The 18,864-nt window shown below is 36.3% G+C and overlaps 3 protein-coding genes across 11 annotated transcripts in view; 2 read left to right on the forward strand and 1 right to left on the reverse strand.

The window, feature by feature from the left end:
• Positions 1-8,724, forward strand: part of LOC117242658 (prominin-like protein) — a 65,773-nt gene extending 57,049 nt beyond the window's left edge. For 3 of the 9 annotated variants that reach the window (XM_033509524.1, XM_033509532.1, XM_033509541.1), the window contains 11 exons: positions 5-297; positions 534-683; positions 766-981; positions 1,129-1,684; positions 2,106-2,264; positions 2,355-2,476; positions 3,715-3,765; positions 5,203-5,367; positions 6,172-6,261; positions 7,990-8,109; positions 8,690-8,724. In XM_033509524.1, the coding sequence (XP_033365415.1) occupies positions 5-297; positions 534-683; positions 766-981; positions 1,129-1,684; positions 2,106-2,264; positions 2,355-2,476; positions 3,715-3,765; positions 5,203-5,367; positions 6,172-6,261; positions 7,990-8,109; positions 8,690-8,702 (1,935 nt within the window). In that variant the 3' untranslated portion in view covers positions 8,703-8,724. Of the gene's footprint in view, positions 1-4; positions 298-533; positions 684-765; positions 982-1,128; positions 1,685-2,105; positions 2,265-2,354; positions 2,477-3,714; positions 3,766-5,202; positions 5,372-6,171; positions 6,262-7,354; positions 7,412-7,989; positions 8,110-8,689 lie in introns of those variants that run through there. The other 6 variants (XM_033509561.1, XM_033509568.1, XR_004495314.1 and 3 more) reach the window with 5 other exon arrangements.
• Positions 8,725-13,658: 4,934 nt separating this feature from the next.
• LOC117242268 (intraflagellar transport protein 56) lies at positions 13,659-16,731 on the reverse strand. Its single transcript, XM_033508811.1, has 7 exons — positions 16,696-16,731; positions 15,974-16,500; positions 15,431-15,680; positions 15,067-15,276; positions 14,699-15,005; positions 14,042-14,282; positions 13,659-13,947 (listed from the first exon to the last, which is right to left on the reverse strand). Exons 1-7 carry the CDS (start codon positions 16,729-16,731, stop codon positions 13,836-13,838), a joined length of 1,683 nt encoding a protein of 560 aa, XP_033364702.1. The 3' UTR covers positions 13,659-13,835.
• On the forward strand, positions 15,180-18,716 carry LOC117242794 (cytosolic Fe-S cluster assembly factor NUBP2 homolog). The gene is made up of 6 exons (XM_033509730.1): positions 15,180-15,299; positions 17,131-17,378; positions 17,440-17,528; positions 17,679-17,900; positions 18,220-18,373; positions 18,447-18,716. Exons 2-6 carry the CDS (start codon positions 17,268-17,270, stop codon positions 18,651-18,653), a joined length of 783 nt encoding a protein of 260 aa, XP_033365621.1. The 5' UTR covers positions 15,180-15,299; positions 17,131-17,267; the 3' UTR covers positions 18,654-18,716.
• The last annotated feature ends 148 nt before the right edge of the window (positions 18,717-18,864 follow it).

The raw sequence follows: 18,864 nt of genomic DNA on the forward strand, positions 1-18,864 counted from the left end.
CCAGTTGCCAAACGTCACATCCGCTTTGAACAACATCACGATGCTGATGAAAGGCAACATCGTGTCGGAAGTGAGCCAGGGCAAAGAGTCGTTCTTGAAGATTCAGAAAGACATTCAACACGCTGTGAACCAGACCATTCCTGTCGTGAGCGCGAGCATTAGAAGAGTCAGCGTACATATGGATGCTTTGGCGAAGAATATGACAGTGCTCCTTGATAGGATAGGTGTTGAGATAAACGAGGACATGAAGGGTGTAGATCATGCATGGAAGCACGTGGATCAGTATATACCGTACAGGTGAGAAACAATGAAAAACATTTTATTTGTATTGTACATTTCGTCCGAATCGTTTCTGCCCTCCTCGAATATTTGCATATTTCTGTTCTATTTTGTTCGAGTATTTGAACATTTCTATTATATCTTATCCCAATATCTGAATATTTCTCTCTGAAAAATACTCAAATATTCCGTATAGATTATTTGTCCCCCCCCCCTCTCTCTCTCTCTCTTTCTAACATGTGTATTTTTTCCAGATACTATCTTGGTCTTGGAATATCAGGAATTCTACTAACAGTTTTAATGTGTCTGACTTTCGGTCTCTTCTGTGGCATTTGCGGAAAGCGACCTGATGGATATGGGGACGATTGCTGTAACAAAGGATCTGGGGCACGATTTCTTATGATGTAAGCTTTTAAAAACGTTGCTAAAATTGTTGTATCATTTGGTGATTCGAGATATCGGTAACATTTTGCGGAATTTTTCCAGGGCTGTTTGGATAATTTTCCTCTTAACGAGCGTTCTAATGGTGATAACCGTAGCACACATGGTCATTGGTGTTCTTGTTCAAAGAGCTGTATGTGAACCTTTGAAGAATCCGCAGGATAATAGGATGTTCGCCCTAGTTGATGAAATTGTGCAAATCAAAAAGAAGCTGTATCCACAGAATCCTAATGCTGACGTGAATATGAGCTACATAATCACGTAAGTGTATAGTAAAAAATTATTAAAAAATTATGAAGATTATAAAAGATTATCTACGATCGAAGATGCTTATTAACCGCTATTTGCATTTCCCCGTCTCTCACATTATCAAAGATAAAAAACAGTTCCATTGTTTCTTCATGACAGACACTGCCATCGAAACGAAACATTGTACAATGTACTGAAGGTAGGCAACATCTTCGACATAGGCTCGTTACGCGAATACGCCGGCCGTTACGACATCAACAACACAATCCAACAATTACGACGCAAAATCAGTCTCTCACCTGGTGTGGTGATCCTCACGGATAGTGCAAAGTCGAAATTAAACGATCTTGCGCAAAGTGGTCTCAGTGACATCAAGTTCTATCAGTATGTGGAGATCCTCGCTGATAATATCACGAACATCAACCTGGAACATCTAGCGAAACAACTATTGGATGTGTCAGCTGAATTGCCCAAGGGGCAAGAGGACATTCGTGTCAGTTTGGAGAAAAACGCAATGGATCTGGCATATTATCATGACCAGTTGGTGAAACCCATGGGAATGCTTAGCGAACAGTTGGTTACAAAGGCTGTGACACTCGAGGAGAAGATAAAGTTTAACCACAGTTCGATGGCAGAAGCTATTCATAATCTGGTTAACGAAGTGACGAAGGCGCAGCAGTTTTTAAATAAAGACGGGCCAGAATACGTGCAACAAGTAGGTTTTAAATATCTCTTCGTCAATTATAATTGCTAACAATATTTGGAAAGACATTAAAGTTGACGGATATCCGCGAAAAAATATGGAAGAATATCATTCAGCTTTAGAATAAGCTCATGGAAAGAGAAAGTATTGAAGCATTTTTCATTAAAAGATGGATAGACTTCTAAATTTATAATCACATATTGTCCATCATCAAATACTAAAGTTTTTTACTTTGTTAAAAGTAGACATCTTAAGAATCTTAAGCATTTTCAGAATAATCACAGTGATAGTGTAGGAAATGAAAGTACACAGTATAACTGAACAATTATTTATTTTTATCTTTTAAGTTACAATCAAATGTAGGAAATATTTCAGAATATTTAGATAGTAATTTCAAAGTAACTGCGTCACAATTCGCTTTTTTTTATTATAGCTGGCAACCAAATTTGGAAACGCTTTCCTTCGTCAAGTTGACGACTTCCTCGAGCTAGTTATCCATCACGCGCTGATGGACGTAGGAAGATGTGCTCCAGTCTCCAACGCGTATAATGCAACGCTAGTCGCAGGATGCAACCGGGTTCTAGATCCATTCGTAAGCAATTGATCAACTTTCTTCTGTATATAATCATTCTTATAAATTGCAAAAATTACAATGTATCATACTTCTACTCGTAATCCACAGAATGGTTTCTGGGTGAGTGTGGGCTGGTGTCTAATTCTCTTCATCCCAACCATAGTACTTTGCGTGAAACTGAGCGCGCTGTACCAAAAATCGGATCCCTATCCAGGACCTCTAGTCGAAGCGTAAGTTTCTCTCATTCTATATCGTTCAAACCCAATTGATAGATTCAACGCTATTAAATGTTTCCAAAATATAATTAGATATCCGGTGCATGACGATTTTAAATTCCCAAACTGTCCTTTGTTGTGAGATCGGGATTATTTCATATCATTCGTTAAATCGAAAAGGAACAGAAGAAATTGCAGTTCGTTCAAAAATTTAGTTTAGGGATAACCAATTGGCTTGATTATTCCGAAGAAATATTAGGAAAATTAGAAACAACAATACATCCACTTGAAAACAATCGCTTCTATGATTTTCTTCGCTAATTTCTGGCCAGCAGATTCTGAGCACCCTCTATGTAGAAAGTGTTGACAGCCTTCTGTCTCAGTCTGGTAGTTAATCGAGCTTCCATATTATCCTCAGCATGCACATATTCGCGCTTGCGATATCTTTCTTATCGATATTTTCTACTCGGCATGAATCATCCTATCACTTTGTTTAGCGAGTCTCAAAATTGCATCGCCAATTCTCAAATCGATGAACGCGTTATTCCTTGTAAGCTCACCGCCTTTATTCTCAATTCTATCTCGGTGTGCCGTGAGCTATCAACTAATCGTTTTCTGATTTTTGTCGCGTTTATCGTACATGTCTTCTTTTCGCAAGAACGTATCACGAAAGAGGAGAATAATAATGTTTGGCTCGAAAACTCTGTCCTTCGTGAAAATTATTCGATCGTCCGATATCTTCAATATATTTCTAAATTTATTGTTCTATATTTTTCTGACTAATTACCTACATAAAAAAGTCTAGATTTACCTTGCAAATTAACTAAATACATAAAAAGTTTGAAGTTTATGGATTCTTAGGCCGATAATTTCAATTTATACGTCGAAGAGCTAAGAATCGCTGTGATGTACTTAAGTGAGTCCATCTGCATTTATTATTATAAAAAATTATATATATTTTGTCGAAAATTATATATATTTTGTTTGAAAACATATCGAGTAATTGTTAGACTAATGGGATAATATTTTCAAAATTTGAAATACATAACTAAGTACGAATTCTCAAAATCTTGACTTGCACCTTACATCACTATGATTTTCAGCCCGCGCACTTCCATGTTAATTTGTAAATTTATATAAGACGATCGAATTTTCTTCATTGTACCAATGCAGTAGTTCATATTAAATTAAAAGTAGCTGTCTAATGTGTGGAATGGTTGTTGGAATCTAACCGCTAACACGCTCCGTTCCAGTGAATATTTGTATGACGCGTACGCAGACAGGGATAACATACCCCTTACTCAGTAAGTATACAACAAGAACAGCCAAGTTGCTCGCATGTTGAATTATGTTGATCGTATAGCACGTGAATCCTTCATTAACGCTGTGAACACAATATATTTGTTCATTTCACGTTCCACTACTCTTCACTCCCCAACTTAAGATATTTCGCGATCAGAAAGACACAGTGTACCGGGGGAAATCGTGTAGTGATTTGATTGATTAGAACGATTTTACCCTTTGTCTGCATGATTAGTTCTAACACGACGAGCACTCTAGCTAACGTATTGTGGAATCAGAATTACTTCCTTGAAGAAACTAATTGTAGAGGGAAAAGGAAAATTTAGAACCTTTCTAAAAAACGGTTCTATATATATGTGATAAATATATATATTTCAAATGATCTTTCTACTCAATTACTATCTATTTAAAATTTTTCAAGGGTCATTATAATTATTAATTTAAACGTTGCTAATGTTAAAACGTTAGAACTGAAACTTGTAATACAATTTACTCAATTCGTTATTCCCTCTTGTGGATCCTTTTTCCAGAAAGTTTCTCAATTGTTAAAACAACAAAATTCTGTGATCTATACGCAGTATGACACTAAATGCAGATCCCACAATATCGTTTCAATTACATAGGTATAAAATCTTTAAAATATATAGTTAATCATCTGCTACTTGAACTTTGATACCTTCTCGACTTTCTTGTATCACATGTATTATATTACGTAATATGTAAACTGAACATGTTTGTGCATTTATAGGAAAATTAACAGATGTAGAAATACACAGATTACTTATGACATGCAAAAATACATATATAGAATATCCAGAGTACGAATATATGAAATATTCAGAAAGATACAACATTCAAAGTACATTAGATATTATAAATATACACATAAAACTTATCCAAAGGATATCAAAGGTATCCTCTGCTTAACTTCTATCTTTACAATTGCATTCACAAATGAAATTTGCATATAAGCATGTACATTATTAAGCATGTACAAACATTGAAGTATATACAATTTGCATATACATCTGCAGTCTACTAAACAAACATGTAAGTCAGTGATTCAACATTTTATCATCCCTAATATATTATGTGAATCAGTCAAGAAGGTGTTAAACATTTAATGTATCTTAATATACTAACGCTCTCGCGTTTTTCGGAGCTTTTAACTAGTCGTGTGAAAGATGGAATTTTTCTTTCTTACACACAAACACATACGCACACACACACGCGCATACATACATACACACAGGAACACATGTACGAGTTTAGTGGCGTGGCAGCTAGCCCTTTGTCTCGTGTACCAAAGCTACTTAGGAGATTAATGATACACGTAACACGCAGAAACAGCTTAGCAAAATAGTACACTCTCTAACTCGCATGACGAGTGCCCCGGAGACCCGTGATTTATTCTACTGAAACGTTCATTTTCCTTGCAGTGTTCACGACAAGAAATACGTGTCACACAGCAGAGACCCTTACGCAAAGTACGAAAGCTACGATGGTCCAGCAGGTGGATACAGCGAACGAGAGAGAGTCCCGGAAGCGCATCAGAGCACGTCCCACTATCATCATTATTCCAGATACTCTGACGTAGCGCCGAAGTAAGTGTTGGAACAAGTCACTTCGGATCTGTCGGTCGTAAACTTCTTGAAGCGAGAGCATTATTCCTCCTTCGTGAGATAAAGCACCTCGAAAGAAATTATATTGAGAGATAGCTTGGCTGAATCATAGCGTCGTTTTGGGAACACACTGAATGTGTGATTTATTTCTTTATCGTATGAGGATCACAGCAGGAAAGCGTGATAAGTATATTTTTGTTGGTTTTTTAATTTTATCCGTTAAGTTCAACGACGCGAGTCTTCTAAAAATAAGCGATGAATTAGCAGAATTTCATGGAAGCCAAACACACGTTTATTAAGTCAAAAAATATTTCTGTCCATTTTCTGATTTTACCTGGTAGGTTCAAGCATGCAAAGCTTTTTAAAAATAGCTGGTAAATTGGCCGAATTCGTTAGAGTTCTTTAGAGAGACGCTGTGTTCCAAAACGAAGTTCAGTCTACGGCTTTATCAGGGAATATTTCGAAGACAGGCGCTTGTTTGAAAGAATAGTGCTGCCGCTTTAAGGTTCTCTTTTTCTATTCATTTCGGATCGTCATCTTGCATTATTTGAATGAAGATGGAATGGAAAAGAAAATAAAAGTCTGTTAGTGTTGTCCATATCTAGCGAAGCGAAGAATGCGTTCTTGGGGGTTGTCAGAAACCTCTAGGGGTTGTTTCTCGCGAGTATCGCGAGCTACCACGCTCTTGAACGATTCTAGATTCAATAGGTGTCTTTTTGTTTGAGATCGACGATTTTCTCCTTTCATTTCTCCGGTTCACTAGTTCATCTCTGGTTTATTTTACAGTTCCACCCCCACGTGGCGAAGCCACGAACATACCGCCCCCTCCAAAACAGAACCTCACAATAAAGTCTTTAGCATATCCGTAGAAACGCAGTAAGTCTTGCAAAACATCCAATTTGGACCGAGCAAAAATCTTAAACACAGCTTTCTGTGACACGTTACGCAATTTTCTTCTTATTTTACTTACAAACTTATTGTTCTCTCGGTTCCTGTATCTCGGCGCCTGATCTCTCACCATCACCGATCTTTCATTTATCTCTCTTTCTTTCGTTTCCTTTTTCTCGTTTCCCTACATCGGTGAGCAGGGTTCCCACTCATCGCGCGAAATTCTTTTTCTCACCTTTTTTGTTTTCACCGATTCTTCCGAACCGCTCGATTTAACTCGAGGATGGGATCAAGCTCTCTGTATAGAAACTCGCACGATACTTGTTCAGGTCAGTGGCGATATTTCAAATTTCAACAGTCCCAATGTAGTTGTTTGTAAGTACTTGTCGAGCCACGTACGACTCGAATTGTATATTCCCTATTTCTCTCCCTACTTGTAAATCGAAACGGACAAAGAAAACATTTTACCGATGTCCCGTCTCTTGTACTTTGTATGATAACCTAATTATAGATAAAGTATCTCGTCTTTTCCCGCATCGTATTTCTCTACCACCAACCATCGAAGATGTATGAATTGCATGATCTACCTTGTACAGTATTTATCATTGATGAATCGAACATCTTGAAAGGGTCAAGTAGCTTCATATGAATGTAAAAAATTGAGTATTTAAAATCACTTAGAATCACTTGGAATTATCCAGTTTAGAAATTATTAGAAGTATCTACTTGATTCATTCAATAACTCTGGTAAATTAAAATAAACGAATAAAATAAATTTTATTCATCCATTTATGTTGCTATAAATTTTACTTTTATCGAATAAAATATATCGTTCACTCTTGTTGAGTATTTGTAAAGGGTTCGAGCGTATCTTGTTAGATTCAGCGCGGTCCGATCCATATCATAAATAATGATACTGTTATCGAAATGAAAAAAAAAAAAAAAGAAAGAAGGACAGAAACCTATAAAAGTATCGTTGTGAGGTGCAGAATGTTGTTGACACCATGCAAGTTATTCTTGATCCCGTCCATACATCTCATGCAACCCCGTTGGTCACGCTTTTTTTCCCGGTTATTTCCAGGTGAGTGGGAACCTTGCGGGGGGGCAACTTCTCGCGTCTCTCGATACGCCTCTGCACGTAAGTCGCAAGACAGATTGTTATCAATTGTGTCTCCGTACTTCTCGTTTTCCTTAGTTCGTTCTTTTTGTTCAACTTGTTTGCGTCGCAAGCAAATAGCTTCGCTAGAGCTTTTGCAGGAATAAATAAAGAAAAAAAAAAAAAAGAAATTGTGTCAGGTTGTTGGTGATCGTGATGATCGAATAAAGTGACTCGCGTGGTATCAGTGTTATACCTACACCGCCATTGCCACAATCAGTCCAATCGTGTTCGATAAAACATACGTATACAAGGATTTTTAAACGAGCATGCGTAAAAGTATTATTACGAATTCGAGTCACTTTTCTTTTCTTTATTTCACAGGAGAATCACGGTATATAAAATTTACTTTGATTTCGCTTCAGCAGCTTCGTCATTCGTTTGTTCGCTAAGGCATACGTACGCTATGGCAAAAGATAACTCTCTTCGAGAATATCTTTTATTTTTCCTTTTTTTTTTTTGTGCTCGTTATTCGACACGTTTGACGAAGAATAGAGAGTAAGCTACATTATTCAAATTTCTCCTGCGTGGTTTTGCTGATCGAAGAGGTATTTTTTCAGAAATTGTGACTTCCCTAATGGTGGTCCTCCTGGATACCAACCAGCTGCTGCTGCCGCTCCTCCTCCGCTTAGCACGGAATACGAGCGACCGCCTCCCTATTATTATTATCCTGGGCCAGGGTGAGTTGTGCTGCAGTTTTTAGTACTTCAATATTCACAGACGTGCGTTTCAAATAATCCATACTAATTGGTACGCCATGAATGTTCATGCAGATTCATAATTTTCTGAACATGACTAAAGAAATCGAGTCTAGATAGAAATTTACAAACACGCACTTTACTTTGGATATATATGAAGGCCACAGGTAAAGAATATGATCAATCGCATTTCCTGTCTTCTATGAAAGCGCAATTTTAAAATTCAATATATGTTGTGAACCAATAAAAACTACCTTCCCTCTTGACTTTGGCATTATATGTATTTTTATCATCTTCCTAAACATTTAGAAAAATGAATCTATCATATTTTTCCTGTGTGGTCTTCACATATTTTTACGTACTATGTGTATTGCGTGCATGTTTTCTATATGCGTTTGAGTACTTCGAATCGCTGTATATCGTATTAGTCACTCGCATAATGACAGAAAGCAAAATTTATGATATACTCGATATTAAATTTATATTAAATCGACATCAATGTAAGAATGCTAAACCTTCTACTAAGAAAGTGTATAAAAGATGCTTTCCTAATGATTTTCAGGGACACAAATTAGGAAACAAGTGCCGTGGCATGCACAAAAGTAGCGCTGAGTAGCGTGGCTACCCACAGTCTCACCCGCAGTTACAAAAGGACACTCAAAAAGAAAGAGAAATCCGGATGCAAGCGAGACTATGTCTAATTTGTAGCGTTCCTGTTTGAGCGTGCCACGGACCGTGCGAACGGCGAAATCAATTAAAGACCAAGTTTGATACACAGACTGAGGTAGGCTAAATGGATCCTTCGGCGAGCCGCAAGTAGTGTGATCAATGTGTGCGATTCGTTTCGTTTAGTATTATTTTTTAGACATCGTGCGTATCACGAGAAAAACGTTACATTATATCCAATACTACTCTTTTTTTCTTTTTGCCGTCTGCAGTTTCTCTCTTTTTTGTTTTGATAGCGCTTGGACGTTTTTTTCCTACCTTCTTTCTCGTTTTCTTTTTTTATTTCATTACTCGCTTTATCTTTGTATTATTATTATTTTTTTCTTTTTTTTTTTATTACGAGACGAACTGTAATGAAGCGATGATTTTCATCGTATGTGCTGTGTTAATCGTTGGACAATCGATTTCTAACACGACTGATTATATATCGTTTACCACCGTTCTTTTTGTTTTTTTCTGCGATATTTCTTCCATCAAATGCCATCGTGACCAAGGTCTTTTCTACTATTATCATCGATCCGCCTTCGAGATTCGCGCGTGTTGTGTCACACGCCGAAATTAATCCTTAACTCTCGAAAGCGCATCGATTATTATACGTTTTATCGTTGCTTGAGAGGAATCCTGAAACTCTGCAAGGAAATTTTTCTGTGAAACCCTTAGTTCACCTCGGATGTTCAGTTCCTAATTATAAATACACAGGATTGAAATCATCGTCTGCATTAACCAGTATTAATATTAAAAAAAAAAAACGTTCATTATCGTGCCTCCCTTGTTGACCCACTGGCGTACGCTTCTCTTTCACTGAACAATCTCTCTTCGTTCAGAAATTAGCGAACGTGTATATAACATTCAGCCGCTTGTGTCTTATGAATTTTCACCGTCTTTTACGTGAACTGCCTACCAAGGAACAACAACTAAGTACACAGAATGACTATGATGACAAATGGCCCTGCGCCAACACGTGGATGAGCCGTCGTATAAAAAGGAACACGTGCGATCGATTCGAGCATGAGTCACTTATTTCTACGTTTATTATAATTAATCATATTATTATATAAAATTATGAAGATATCATAAGTTCGATTAACTAATTTCTCCAAAGCAAGCACAAGTTAGAGTATATTGCACGAGATATTACTGTACTCGACGACTTCCAAACTGTATTAGATCATTTGCAGCAAGGAGCGTACATGGAGATTCGTTCATGAAATTCTGTTCGACTCTGAACGACACACTGCCCACTTGAACGAGTCGCGTTCAACAAGAAACTTCACGTAGAACATCGAATCCTCGGGTTACATCGATCGCACACTTTCCTTGTAACGAAATATTCGCGAAGATTTCTCGCAATCTCGAGCACTTAACAACGCCATATTTAAATGCCAAACGACACTCTTTAAAACGTGGACCGTGGATATCGAACGTATACGCTGCTGGTTCGAATTCTACGGCCCGCGTGTCCTCGATCTTGCTGGATCGTTCGTAGATATAAGAAAATTCCGGAACCAACTTCCTCTTGGTCACACGCCGGAACCGCTCGTTCCACGATGACGGAAGTTAGTTTCATTGCAAGATCACCGCTGCAAAATACTCTATGTACATGGTTCTTAAGTAGACGTTTTTTCTTACTATTAACTTTACCGTGTAATTTACCGATCTAAGCTCCTAGACATTTCCACGTCGCATAGAGAGGTTGTACGCGTGTTCATTCATGTGTCTACGCGACGACGAAATGTCTTGACGAACATATGCAACATCCGTACAGTACTTCGATCGTGAAGGATGAACCTTTCTTCGTGGAAGTTGTCACTCCCATTTTAGAGAAGCTCGTTCTTCTACTCTGTAAGTTAGAGGCTGCTTAGGGGACGGTGAAACCTCCCGCCAAATGAAAGTCTTTTTGAAAGCTCTGTAGTACGATTAGAATAATTAACTCTTTGCAGTTCAGTAATCTCTAGACTACAGATATTTATACATTTATGAGATATTCGAAGATATCCGGAATTTGGAATTTAAAAATGTTCGGAATGCATGTTCATAGTCTGTAGAGATACACAGAATATCGAAAGGCTTCCATTGCGACTAAAATTTCTTCCTCAGAACTCGTCAACGCGAAAACTGAGAACTACACGTGACGCCATCAGCGCGGCGTCATCAGTGGTCAACGTGTCGACACTTGTCACGTGAAACGAGCCTCTCTGCTCGTTTCTCCAATCGTATTCGCAAACTCAAGAAATCTGCGGTAAATATCTACAGTCTAGTGGTTACGTTTCATCTAGGAATATAAGTAAAGCGACAAATGCGACAAACATCTAGTTTTTAAAAACCGTGAATCAATGTACAAGCTCAATCTGTAAACGACTGCAAAGGGCTAAGCGGAAGTTAAGCGTTTGAAATTTCGAATTTAGATACTTTAGGAATTGAAATACCCATTGGTACAAGCTCATAAGAATAGAATAGAAGAGTCTGAGGTGAATTTGTACCAATCGGTGTGCGGAGTCTCTTGTTCGTAGGTCGATGATTTCGACGATAAGTTTCTAAGTGTTTCTCACCACTTTAGAATCCAATGAATTACTGTACCGCAAATGGGAGGCATCAGGATGTTGCATTATCCGTAGAGAACCTGTTTCACATAGTCGTTGCTATTGCGTGCAGCGAGTTTTAACGTTAACATTATACGGTAGATTACGCCGCCCATGCGACGGTCTTTGGTTCGGCCGTTAGCAGATTGCCAAAAAGAAAAAAAAAGAAGAAAAAGAAATATGAAAAAAAAACGCAAAAAAAAGAACAAAAGGATACTTTCCTCGTACGTTGTATGAAGGCGTGAGAAAGTGGGAGCACAAAATCTTAGAATCTTTTAAAGAAAATAAAAACAGCGTAGATAAGAGAAGAGAGAGTAAGTGAGGATCGCGTGAAAGGTAGATCCATACCTCTGTATGATTGTCGTATAAAAATAGGGAGAAAGAGGAACGAGAGAAGGAAGCTGGCGTGAGGAGAACACGATTTTTCCCGCTCTATCATTAACTGTATTAACATACACATTTAGCATAGTGGAAAGTAAGCTACGTTTTTAGCGTAATATCGACGGAAACACAGATATCATCGTTGTTGTATGTATGGGAAATTGAGGAACCGTGATGTCCTTTTCCTTCCTCCTTTTTTTTTTCATTGTCTAAGAATGTTAAAGAAACACGTAATAATCGATTGCTGTGTGTGGACACGCAAGACTATTTTATCCGGTTGACTATATTAACCATGTCTCGTAACGAAAAATAAACAGAGTCGCATGAAAACGAGCCCGGAGAACGAGTGCCGTGTGTAGAGATTCGTGTCAATCGGTCGCGAATCATTGAAAATGATAAATTACGATTGTCGCGTGCCGTCGAAAGGCACCGCGGAAACCAATTTTTCTGGTGCTATTTTTATATGGGATACGTAGCGACGATTTCATGTCGGGCACTCCTTCTCTACATTTTTCTGAACGTGTCGTATAAAATATGACATGGGGACTTTGAACCGTTGTGAAGAAGGAACACTCTTTTTACCGCCTTCTAGAAACCACGGGACATAAATTGAGAGTTTTCTATCATTCTTGCGGTCAGTTTACCTTTCGATAATCTACGTTCTCATTTTTGTTGGATCGTGTCTGTTATTACAAAATTTCAGCAATATCTTAGGAATATTTAGAAATGTCTGCCTCTTATTCATAGTAGTCGAATTTATACGGTACAATATTTTTGTAGAAATTTATTCCAGAACAATATTTTTTAGAAATTTATTCCAGGCTAATATTTTTTAGAAATTTACCCCTAACATTTGGTACAGTTCTAGTAATAATAAAAATAATGTGTATATTTTCGATAGTAAGTTCGTATGCATTGCATTAATAACATAATCCTGTTGAATCACACACTGCTGCAAAATCGCAAATAGTGAATGGAAATCTTTAAATTTAATTCAAAGATTTAACAAAAGTTGTCTCATTAATTTATAGATTTCTTACATGATTTTAAATGAATTTATGTCATTCAAATAGCAATATACGAGCTTTAAACTCATTAAACACTAGTGAATTATTGCCTTCTATACAACTAAAATTTATTACAATTAATATAGACTAAAATAATTAATTTTCTATACTTTGATTTGTTTCAACATATCAAAATATATTAAAAAAATTAATTATTTTAGCTTACGATTTCGATTTCGAGCATATATCGTCTGCATCAAGCCTAAATATTTCGATAGAAGAATAAAGATCGATTTAATAAATACGTAGTTCTCTAAGTAGTATGAGAATTTAAATGACAGATACGGCTTACACTTGAAGACGTAGATTATCATCAGGTGATATACGCGTTTGAAATGATTTATTATATAATTAAAGATATTTATACTTTGAAAAGGTATCGTTCAAGAGTTTCCTTGCATTTTCTTATCTGCTCAATATCTTCGAAACGCCCATAACGTTGAGACATGGGTGTTCTTTTTCGTTTCTTTTGCTGAACTTCAGCAGCCATTCCATCGGAATTGTTTCATAGAAAACCACGTAAGGAATCAAAGATATTGTTGGATTCTCCGTGACTCTCTAAAAAACGTATTCCGTTCCGAAGAATGTCGAATCTTTGATCGGAGATGTGCAAGTATGCGTATGTGGTGTATGCCATCAACTATGGTGTTTTTACGATTCACCGATTGTGTTTGTTAAAATTAATTATTATTATTATTATTACTATTACAATGATTATTATTATTATTATTATATTATAAAATGAGTGTATCACAGTTTAAATATATCTATTTTATATTAAATCATCAACACCGTGGTATCTTTTGCCTGTGGTCTTGAATTAGCATATACATAGTTTACACAGGCATATTACAAGATGCATTAACATTCCATAGCTGTTCAACGTGTTTCAGATAAGGCTTAACGTTTCAGGCTTAACGATAACGATCAGTCACTGTCCACTCGATTCCTATCATCAACAATTAATTCTGTTATCTTTACCCCATTTACGCATCACTCGAATGATCTGTTCCACTTGTGAGTTCGAGGTATTCTTCAAAACCTGTACGACCTCAGGTAAGAGCTCTCTAAAAATGACATTAAAAAGGAATTATATATTTGCAAAATAACGAGATGCTTTTTTATGGAAAAAAAATGATTCTTCAAAGTAAGAGCGCTCACTTTGGTTGCCTTTCAGCTACAATATATTGAAAAGTGCCGCAACAAGCACCACGTTTCCCTTCCCAATTTTCTGGACTTGGATCCATTCGTTCCAACATGTCGAACGCTTTTGCCGCATACCAAAATTCACCGACTTTGTAACAATCATTCGCGATCAATTGAAGCAAATTAAACGACTCCGTCGTCGTGTCCATTTTTAGATACAAGTCCCAGGCTAACTGAGGTTTCTTGTTCATTATGTCTAAATCAGAATAAGAAAGAATAATATAGAAATAATCGACTCGATTTTCATTGAGGAATTAAAGAAGGATTGAACAATTAAAGCAGACTTTTTGTTATAAATGAGACATCAAGAGCAAAAGTGTAAATGACTAATCTTTCCTAAATATGAACTTCTCCTGTTAGTCTGACTTAAGAATTTGCACTAGTCATACAAAACGAAGCCAGTCGTTGCACTAAGTATTTTGTACTCGTGTCTAATTTAGGTAATGAATTACTTAATTTGCCAAATATCGAAGTTCACTTTTGCTATCAATACCTCAAGTACGATATAATTTGCCTTCACCAAAGTGGAATTATTATCTATGCCTTGAGTACGACTCGATATTACGTACAAGGCAAGGTATTAAGATTAAACATTATTTCTCGATCACTCACAGCAGTGCGCCAATAGGCTGATATAAATGTAATCATTCTTGTATTTCTCATTTCTTATGTTTAAAAACGCCTCTTCCGCCTCTTTGAAATAACCCGCCGCGGCCTGTGCCTGAGCGTAATTGAAGTTGAAGTTGTCTTCGTTGGAGAAGTAAGTTTTTATCGAATTCAAATACACCAGGACTTCCTCGAACTGACGATAGAGGAAGAAACAGGAGGCCATGCATTGTCTGCCAGGTATGGTATCGCATTCTGACGCCGAAGAGCCCACTAATTGAAAGTATTGTTGCGCCGTCTTTACGTTATCGCGCTAAAAACAATTTTCATAATTAGCTCACATAGTTTGCATTTTAGTTGCCGCAGAAACTTACGGAATTCGTTTCCTGACCCATTACCGCGTTGACTATCCCTTTCAAGATGTACTCCTGTGGGACAGCTGGTTCAAGATCTTTGATTAATTCGAACGCTTCTTGCACGTTGTCTTGTCTCAAGTAATAAATTACCAGATTCAGTCTGGCTTCCGGTATAACGTCCACTAAATTCGGCAAAATTTGCAACGCACCTTCTCCGCCCTTAAATACCTAAGATAAATTAATTCTTTTACGTATGTATTAATTATAAATTTATTTTACTCGAATCCATAAAGATGTCCACGATTTGGAAAAATTCTGTGATGTTACGTACGATTGTATTGTGATGTATAAAATGGTTCGAATATTTTCTAACGTTACGTACGACTGTGTTGTGACGTATGAGATCGTGACTGAAGCTGAGAGAGTTGGACATCTTATCTATCAGCTGCTTCATCTCATTTTGCGCGGCGTTACCATTGTACAGGCGGAAATGATTGCAGGCTTTTAAGTTTATGGCGATCGCACTATCAGGATACTTTTGTAAATAAACCTGAAGAACTTCTTGCGCCACATCATAGTAATCCAATTTGTAGTAGCACAAGGCAACGTATACATTTAACGCGAAGTAATCTCTGTAAAAGGAACATGGTCGAGTAAAGCTTTCGAAGATAAATCGTATAGAATTGTCTTCGGTTAGAAAGAATTATTCATATTATGGGAATAACAGGAAAAGGATGGAGGAAGTGGGTACCTGGAACTTCTTAACTCTCTGATCAAATGCACATCGGAACTTTTATCGCCTAGATTTTCGTTAATGCTACATATACTCGAATCGTCACTATCAAAGTCCCTAAAGATAATTTTAATTTGAAATATCGATATTCCAATTACTTATCAAATAGAATAAAGACAGTTGGATAACAACCTGTTCTCCAGTAGGATCTTTTTATAAACATCGATAGCCTCTTGATAATGAGCCCGTAAGTAATGAATAGAAGCCAAACTAAGTTGATCTTCGATCATATCCTCCAACATATGATGGTATTCCATCAATTTAGCTTCATTTCCCATCTTGTGCGCTAAGTGAAACAACAATCTGTTCTTCAATTTACTGTGTGGAGCATCTTCGAGAATTTGTTGAGACTCAGGGTACATGCCAAGGTAGAAATAACAACATGCTAAGTTCGTCGACGTATCCGCCGGTGCTTGATCTTTCCTTTTTAAATTCTCGTAAATTTTTGATGCACGTTTGTAGTCTCCTAAGTGAAAAGCGCAGTAGCCCATCCATAATTCGGAATTTACAGTAGTTTCTGAGGTATTGTTAAACTCCAAAAGTGTCAAAGCGCCGGTGTAATCGCGCTTTTCCAAAAATTCCTCTAATTTTGGTGTTCTTTTGTCTGATGCGGACTTTCTCACTCCTTCGGAAGCAGCTGGCTTCGCTCTTGATAGTATCTGTTACGAGTATTCAGTGTGAAAAAAGTTAAAATACTTTCGTTGTAGGAAAATTTATAGAGTGAATAAAATATAAATAGTGTAAAGGGTTGAATGTGTATATGAAAGTGATTTTTAAAACACTGACGAATAATATATTTTAAAAAGAAAAAAGAAAATACGATGCACGATGCAATGTTTACCATTTTTAGTCACCGTTGCTAATAGATACGGAAATTTATTGATTACCATATGGTTGTAAAAGCGAATACAGACGCTTTGTTTAGATATAAATCTCTTTTTTGCACAAAAAACTAATTTACTAGATAAAATGAAATTTTTATGTTACAAAAATTGTAATTGCGTAATTTAAAAATTTGAAACTAAAATTTTTAATTCTTTTACCTACAGGTGTCAGTTCAGTGGCGATAGAATTCCCGAACTTTTACTTAACAGTTAATGGTTCCTTTATTTTTAGAAATGTATTCATACAAAAACAGATAAATTTTGCAACTCAAAATGTTTGCATTATCGTCAAACTTAAATGCATGATTACTAAAAAATAAATATTTTATATCTATGAGATGTATGAACGAAATAGAAAAATTTTTGATCTTTAGTGTGTATGAATTTGAATGGACTGCATTTTAGACAAGAAAAATTGGTAGTTGAAAAAATTCTCGTTTGACTGGAACCACGTCAAATTGATAGAAAACAAAAATTGTCAGAACGCGACCGACTGTCGTGGAGGTTACATCGCCGGTGGTGTTTGCGTATTTCTTTTCGTAATGTTGGAAGGTGTCAAACATGTTTTATTAGTGCTTTCTGGTAAAGGTGGTGTTGGAAAATCAACAATCAGCACACAATTGGCACTTGCGCTCAAAGAGTCGGGTTTTCGAGTAAGTTTGAAAAATTTTTTGAATTGTAGGTTAGATTGCTTACATATCAAAAATTTTATAGGTTGGTTTGTTAGACGTTGATCTCTGCGGACCTAGTGTGCCTTATCTGTTGAATTTGGAAGGCAGAGATGTTCATCAATCATCCGATGGGTATTAAATATAATTACCATTTATTATTATAAAAATTGGAAAATTTTTTGTAAATTTTTTAAAAAGATTGTTACGTATTTTCTTCGTGTTTGAATATATTTTTCACAAAATATTATTATCTACTTATGTTATTGTTATTTTATTACATAGATGGATACCAGTATTTGCAGATAAAGAGCAAAAACTGGCTGTCATGTCGATAGGATTTTTATTAAAAAATCAAGATGAGAGTATTGTTTGGAGAGGTCCAAAAAAAACTGGAATGATTAAACAATTTTTGACTGATGTTGTTTGGCAAGATATTGATTATTTAATTATTGATACACCACCAGGAACTTCGGATGAACATATTACAGTGATGGAAAACTTAAGGTAAGATTTCTTACTTACTTAAGTATTAGTGAGATAGTTAAATACTTAAATGTTATGTGTCATATTAATTGTGAAAAGAATTTCAAAAATATTCCATAGATTTGTAATACTCCTGTCATGTGCTTTTGGACTCTCACATGTGACTATGATTAATCATCATGTGACATTCAAATGAAGTGTATTTCTTGTTAGATAAGCATTAGTCATGAGATTGATAAGCTTATACACACACTCTGTTTGAATGCATGTTAATGAGGATATAACATATAATGATGTATCAGAATGAGAATTAATTATATTCTGCTTTTTGTGCTTTCAGAAATGTGAAATGCGATGGTGCACTGATAGTAACCACCCCACAAGCAGTTGCAGTAGATGATGTTTTACGAGAAATAACATTTTGTAGGAAAACTGGAATCCATATATTTGGGATTATTGAAAATATGAGTGGCTTTGTCTGTCCATCATGTTCAGTTAGTATAAACTATTGTCATACATTATAAAAGCAAGTTTTTTATTTCAATTTACAAGGAATGCTAATTCTAGGAATGTACAAATATATTTTCCGCGGGTGGAGGAATAGCTCTTTCAAAAATGGTGAATGTTCCATTCTTAGCAAAAGTGCCTATAGATCCACAAGTTGGGAAATTAGCAGCAACTGGCCAAAGTGTTCTGGTAACATTACCTGATAGCCAGGTAGCGCAAGTATTCCGAAAACTAGTCGAAGAACTTACTCAGAGCAAGGAGGCATGAAAAATTTGATCTCGTATGCACGGCATTCCCAGTGAAATACAGTACTTGCTCGTGATGACAAAATTAAGTTTGGCCCTCTGCAAACTATCGCATTTTTTATTTCCTATTAAGACTAAATAAGGTAAATTGATTTGAAGACAAGAACACTTAAGTTTTGATGAAAAATATAATTTCATGACATTATAATAGATATACGAAAATGTAAAATATC

Source organism: Bombus vosnesenskii, unplaced genomic scaffold, assembly GCF_011952255.1.
Source record: "Bombus vosnesenskii isolate JDL3184/JDL3185 unplaced genomic scaffold, Bvos_JDL3184-5_v1.1 scf7180000013265, whole genome shotgun sequence".
Classification (NCBI taxonomy): Eukaryota; Metazoa; Arthropoda; class Insecta; order Hymenoptera; family Apidae; genus Bombus; species Bombus vosnesenskii.

What these genes read in the sequence shown, in the direction of transcription:
- LOC117242268 (XM_033508811.1), bottom strand. Translation starts at nt 16,731, where the DNA reads ATGGTAATCAATAAATTTCCGTATCTATTAGCAACG. An exon ending in TCATACGTCACAACACAGTC is followed by an intron (nt 15,277 to 15,430) that starts GTACGTAACGTT and finishes AATTTATCTTAG; the next exon opens with GTATTTAAGGGCGGAGAAGG. An exon ending in TGGGTCAGGAAACGAATTCC is followed by an intron (nt 15,006 to 15,066) that starts GTAAGTTTCTGC and finishes AATTGTTTTTAG; the next exon opens with CGCGATAACGTAAAGACGGC.
- LOC117242794 (XM_033509730.1), top strand. Translation starts at nt 17,268, where the DNA reads ATGTTGGAAGGTGTCAAACATGTTTTATTAGTGCTTTCTGGTAAAGGT. An exon ending in TCAAAGAGTCGGGTTTTCGA is followed by an intron (nt 17,379 to 17,439) that starts GTAAGTTTGAAA and finishes AAAATTTTATAG; the next exon opens with GTTGGTTTGTTAGACGTTGA. An exon ending in TTGTCTGTCCATCATGTTCA is followed by an intron (nt 18,374 to 18,446) that starts GTTAGTATAAAC and finishes TGCTAATTCTAG; the next exon opens with GAATGTACAAATATATTTTC.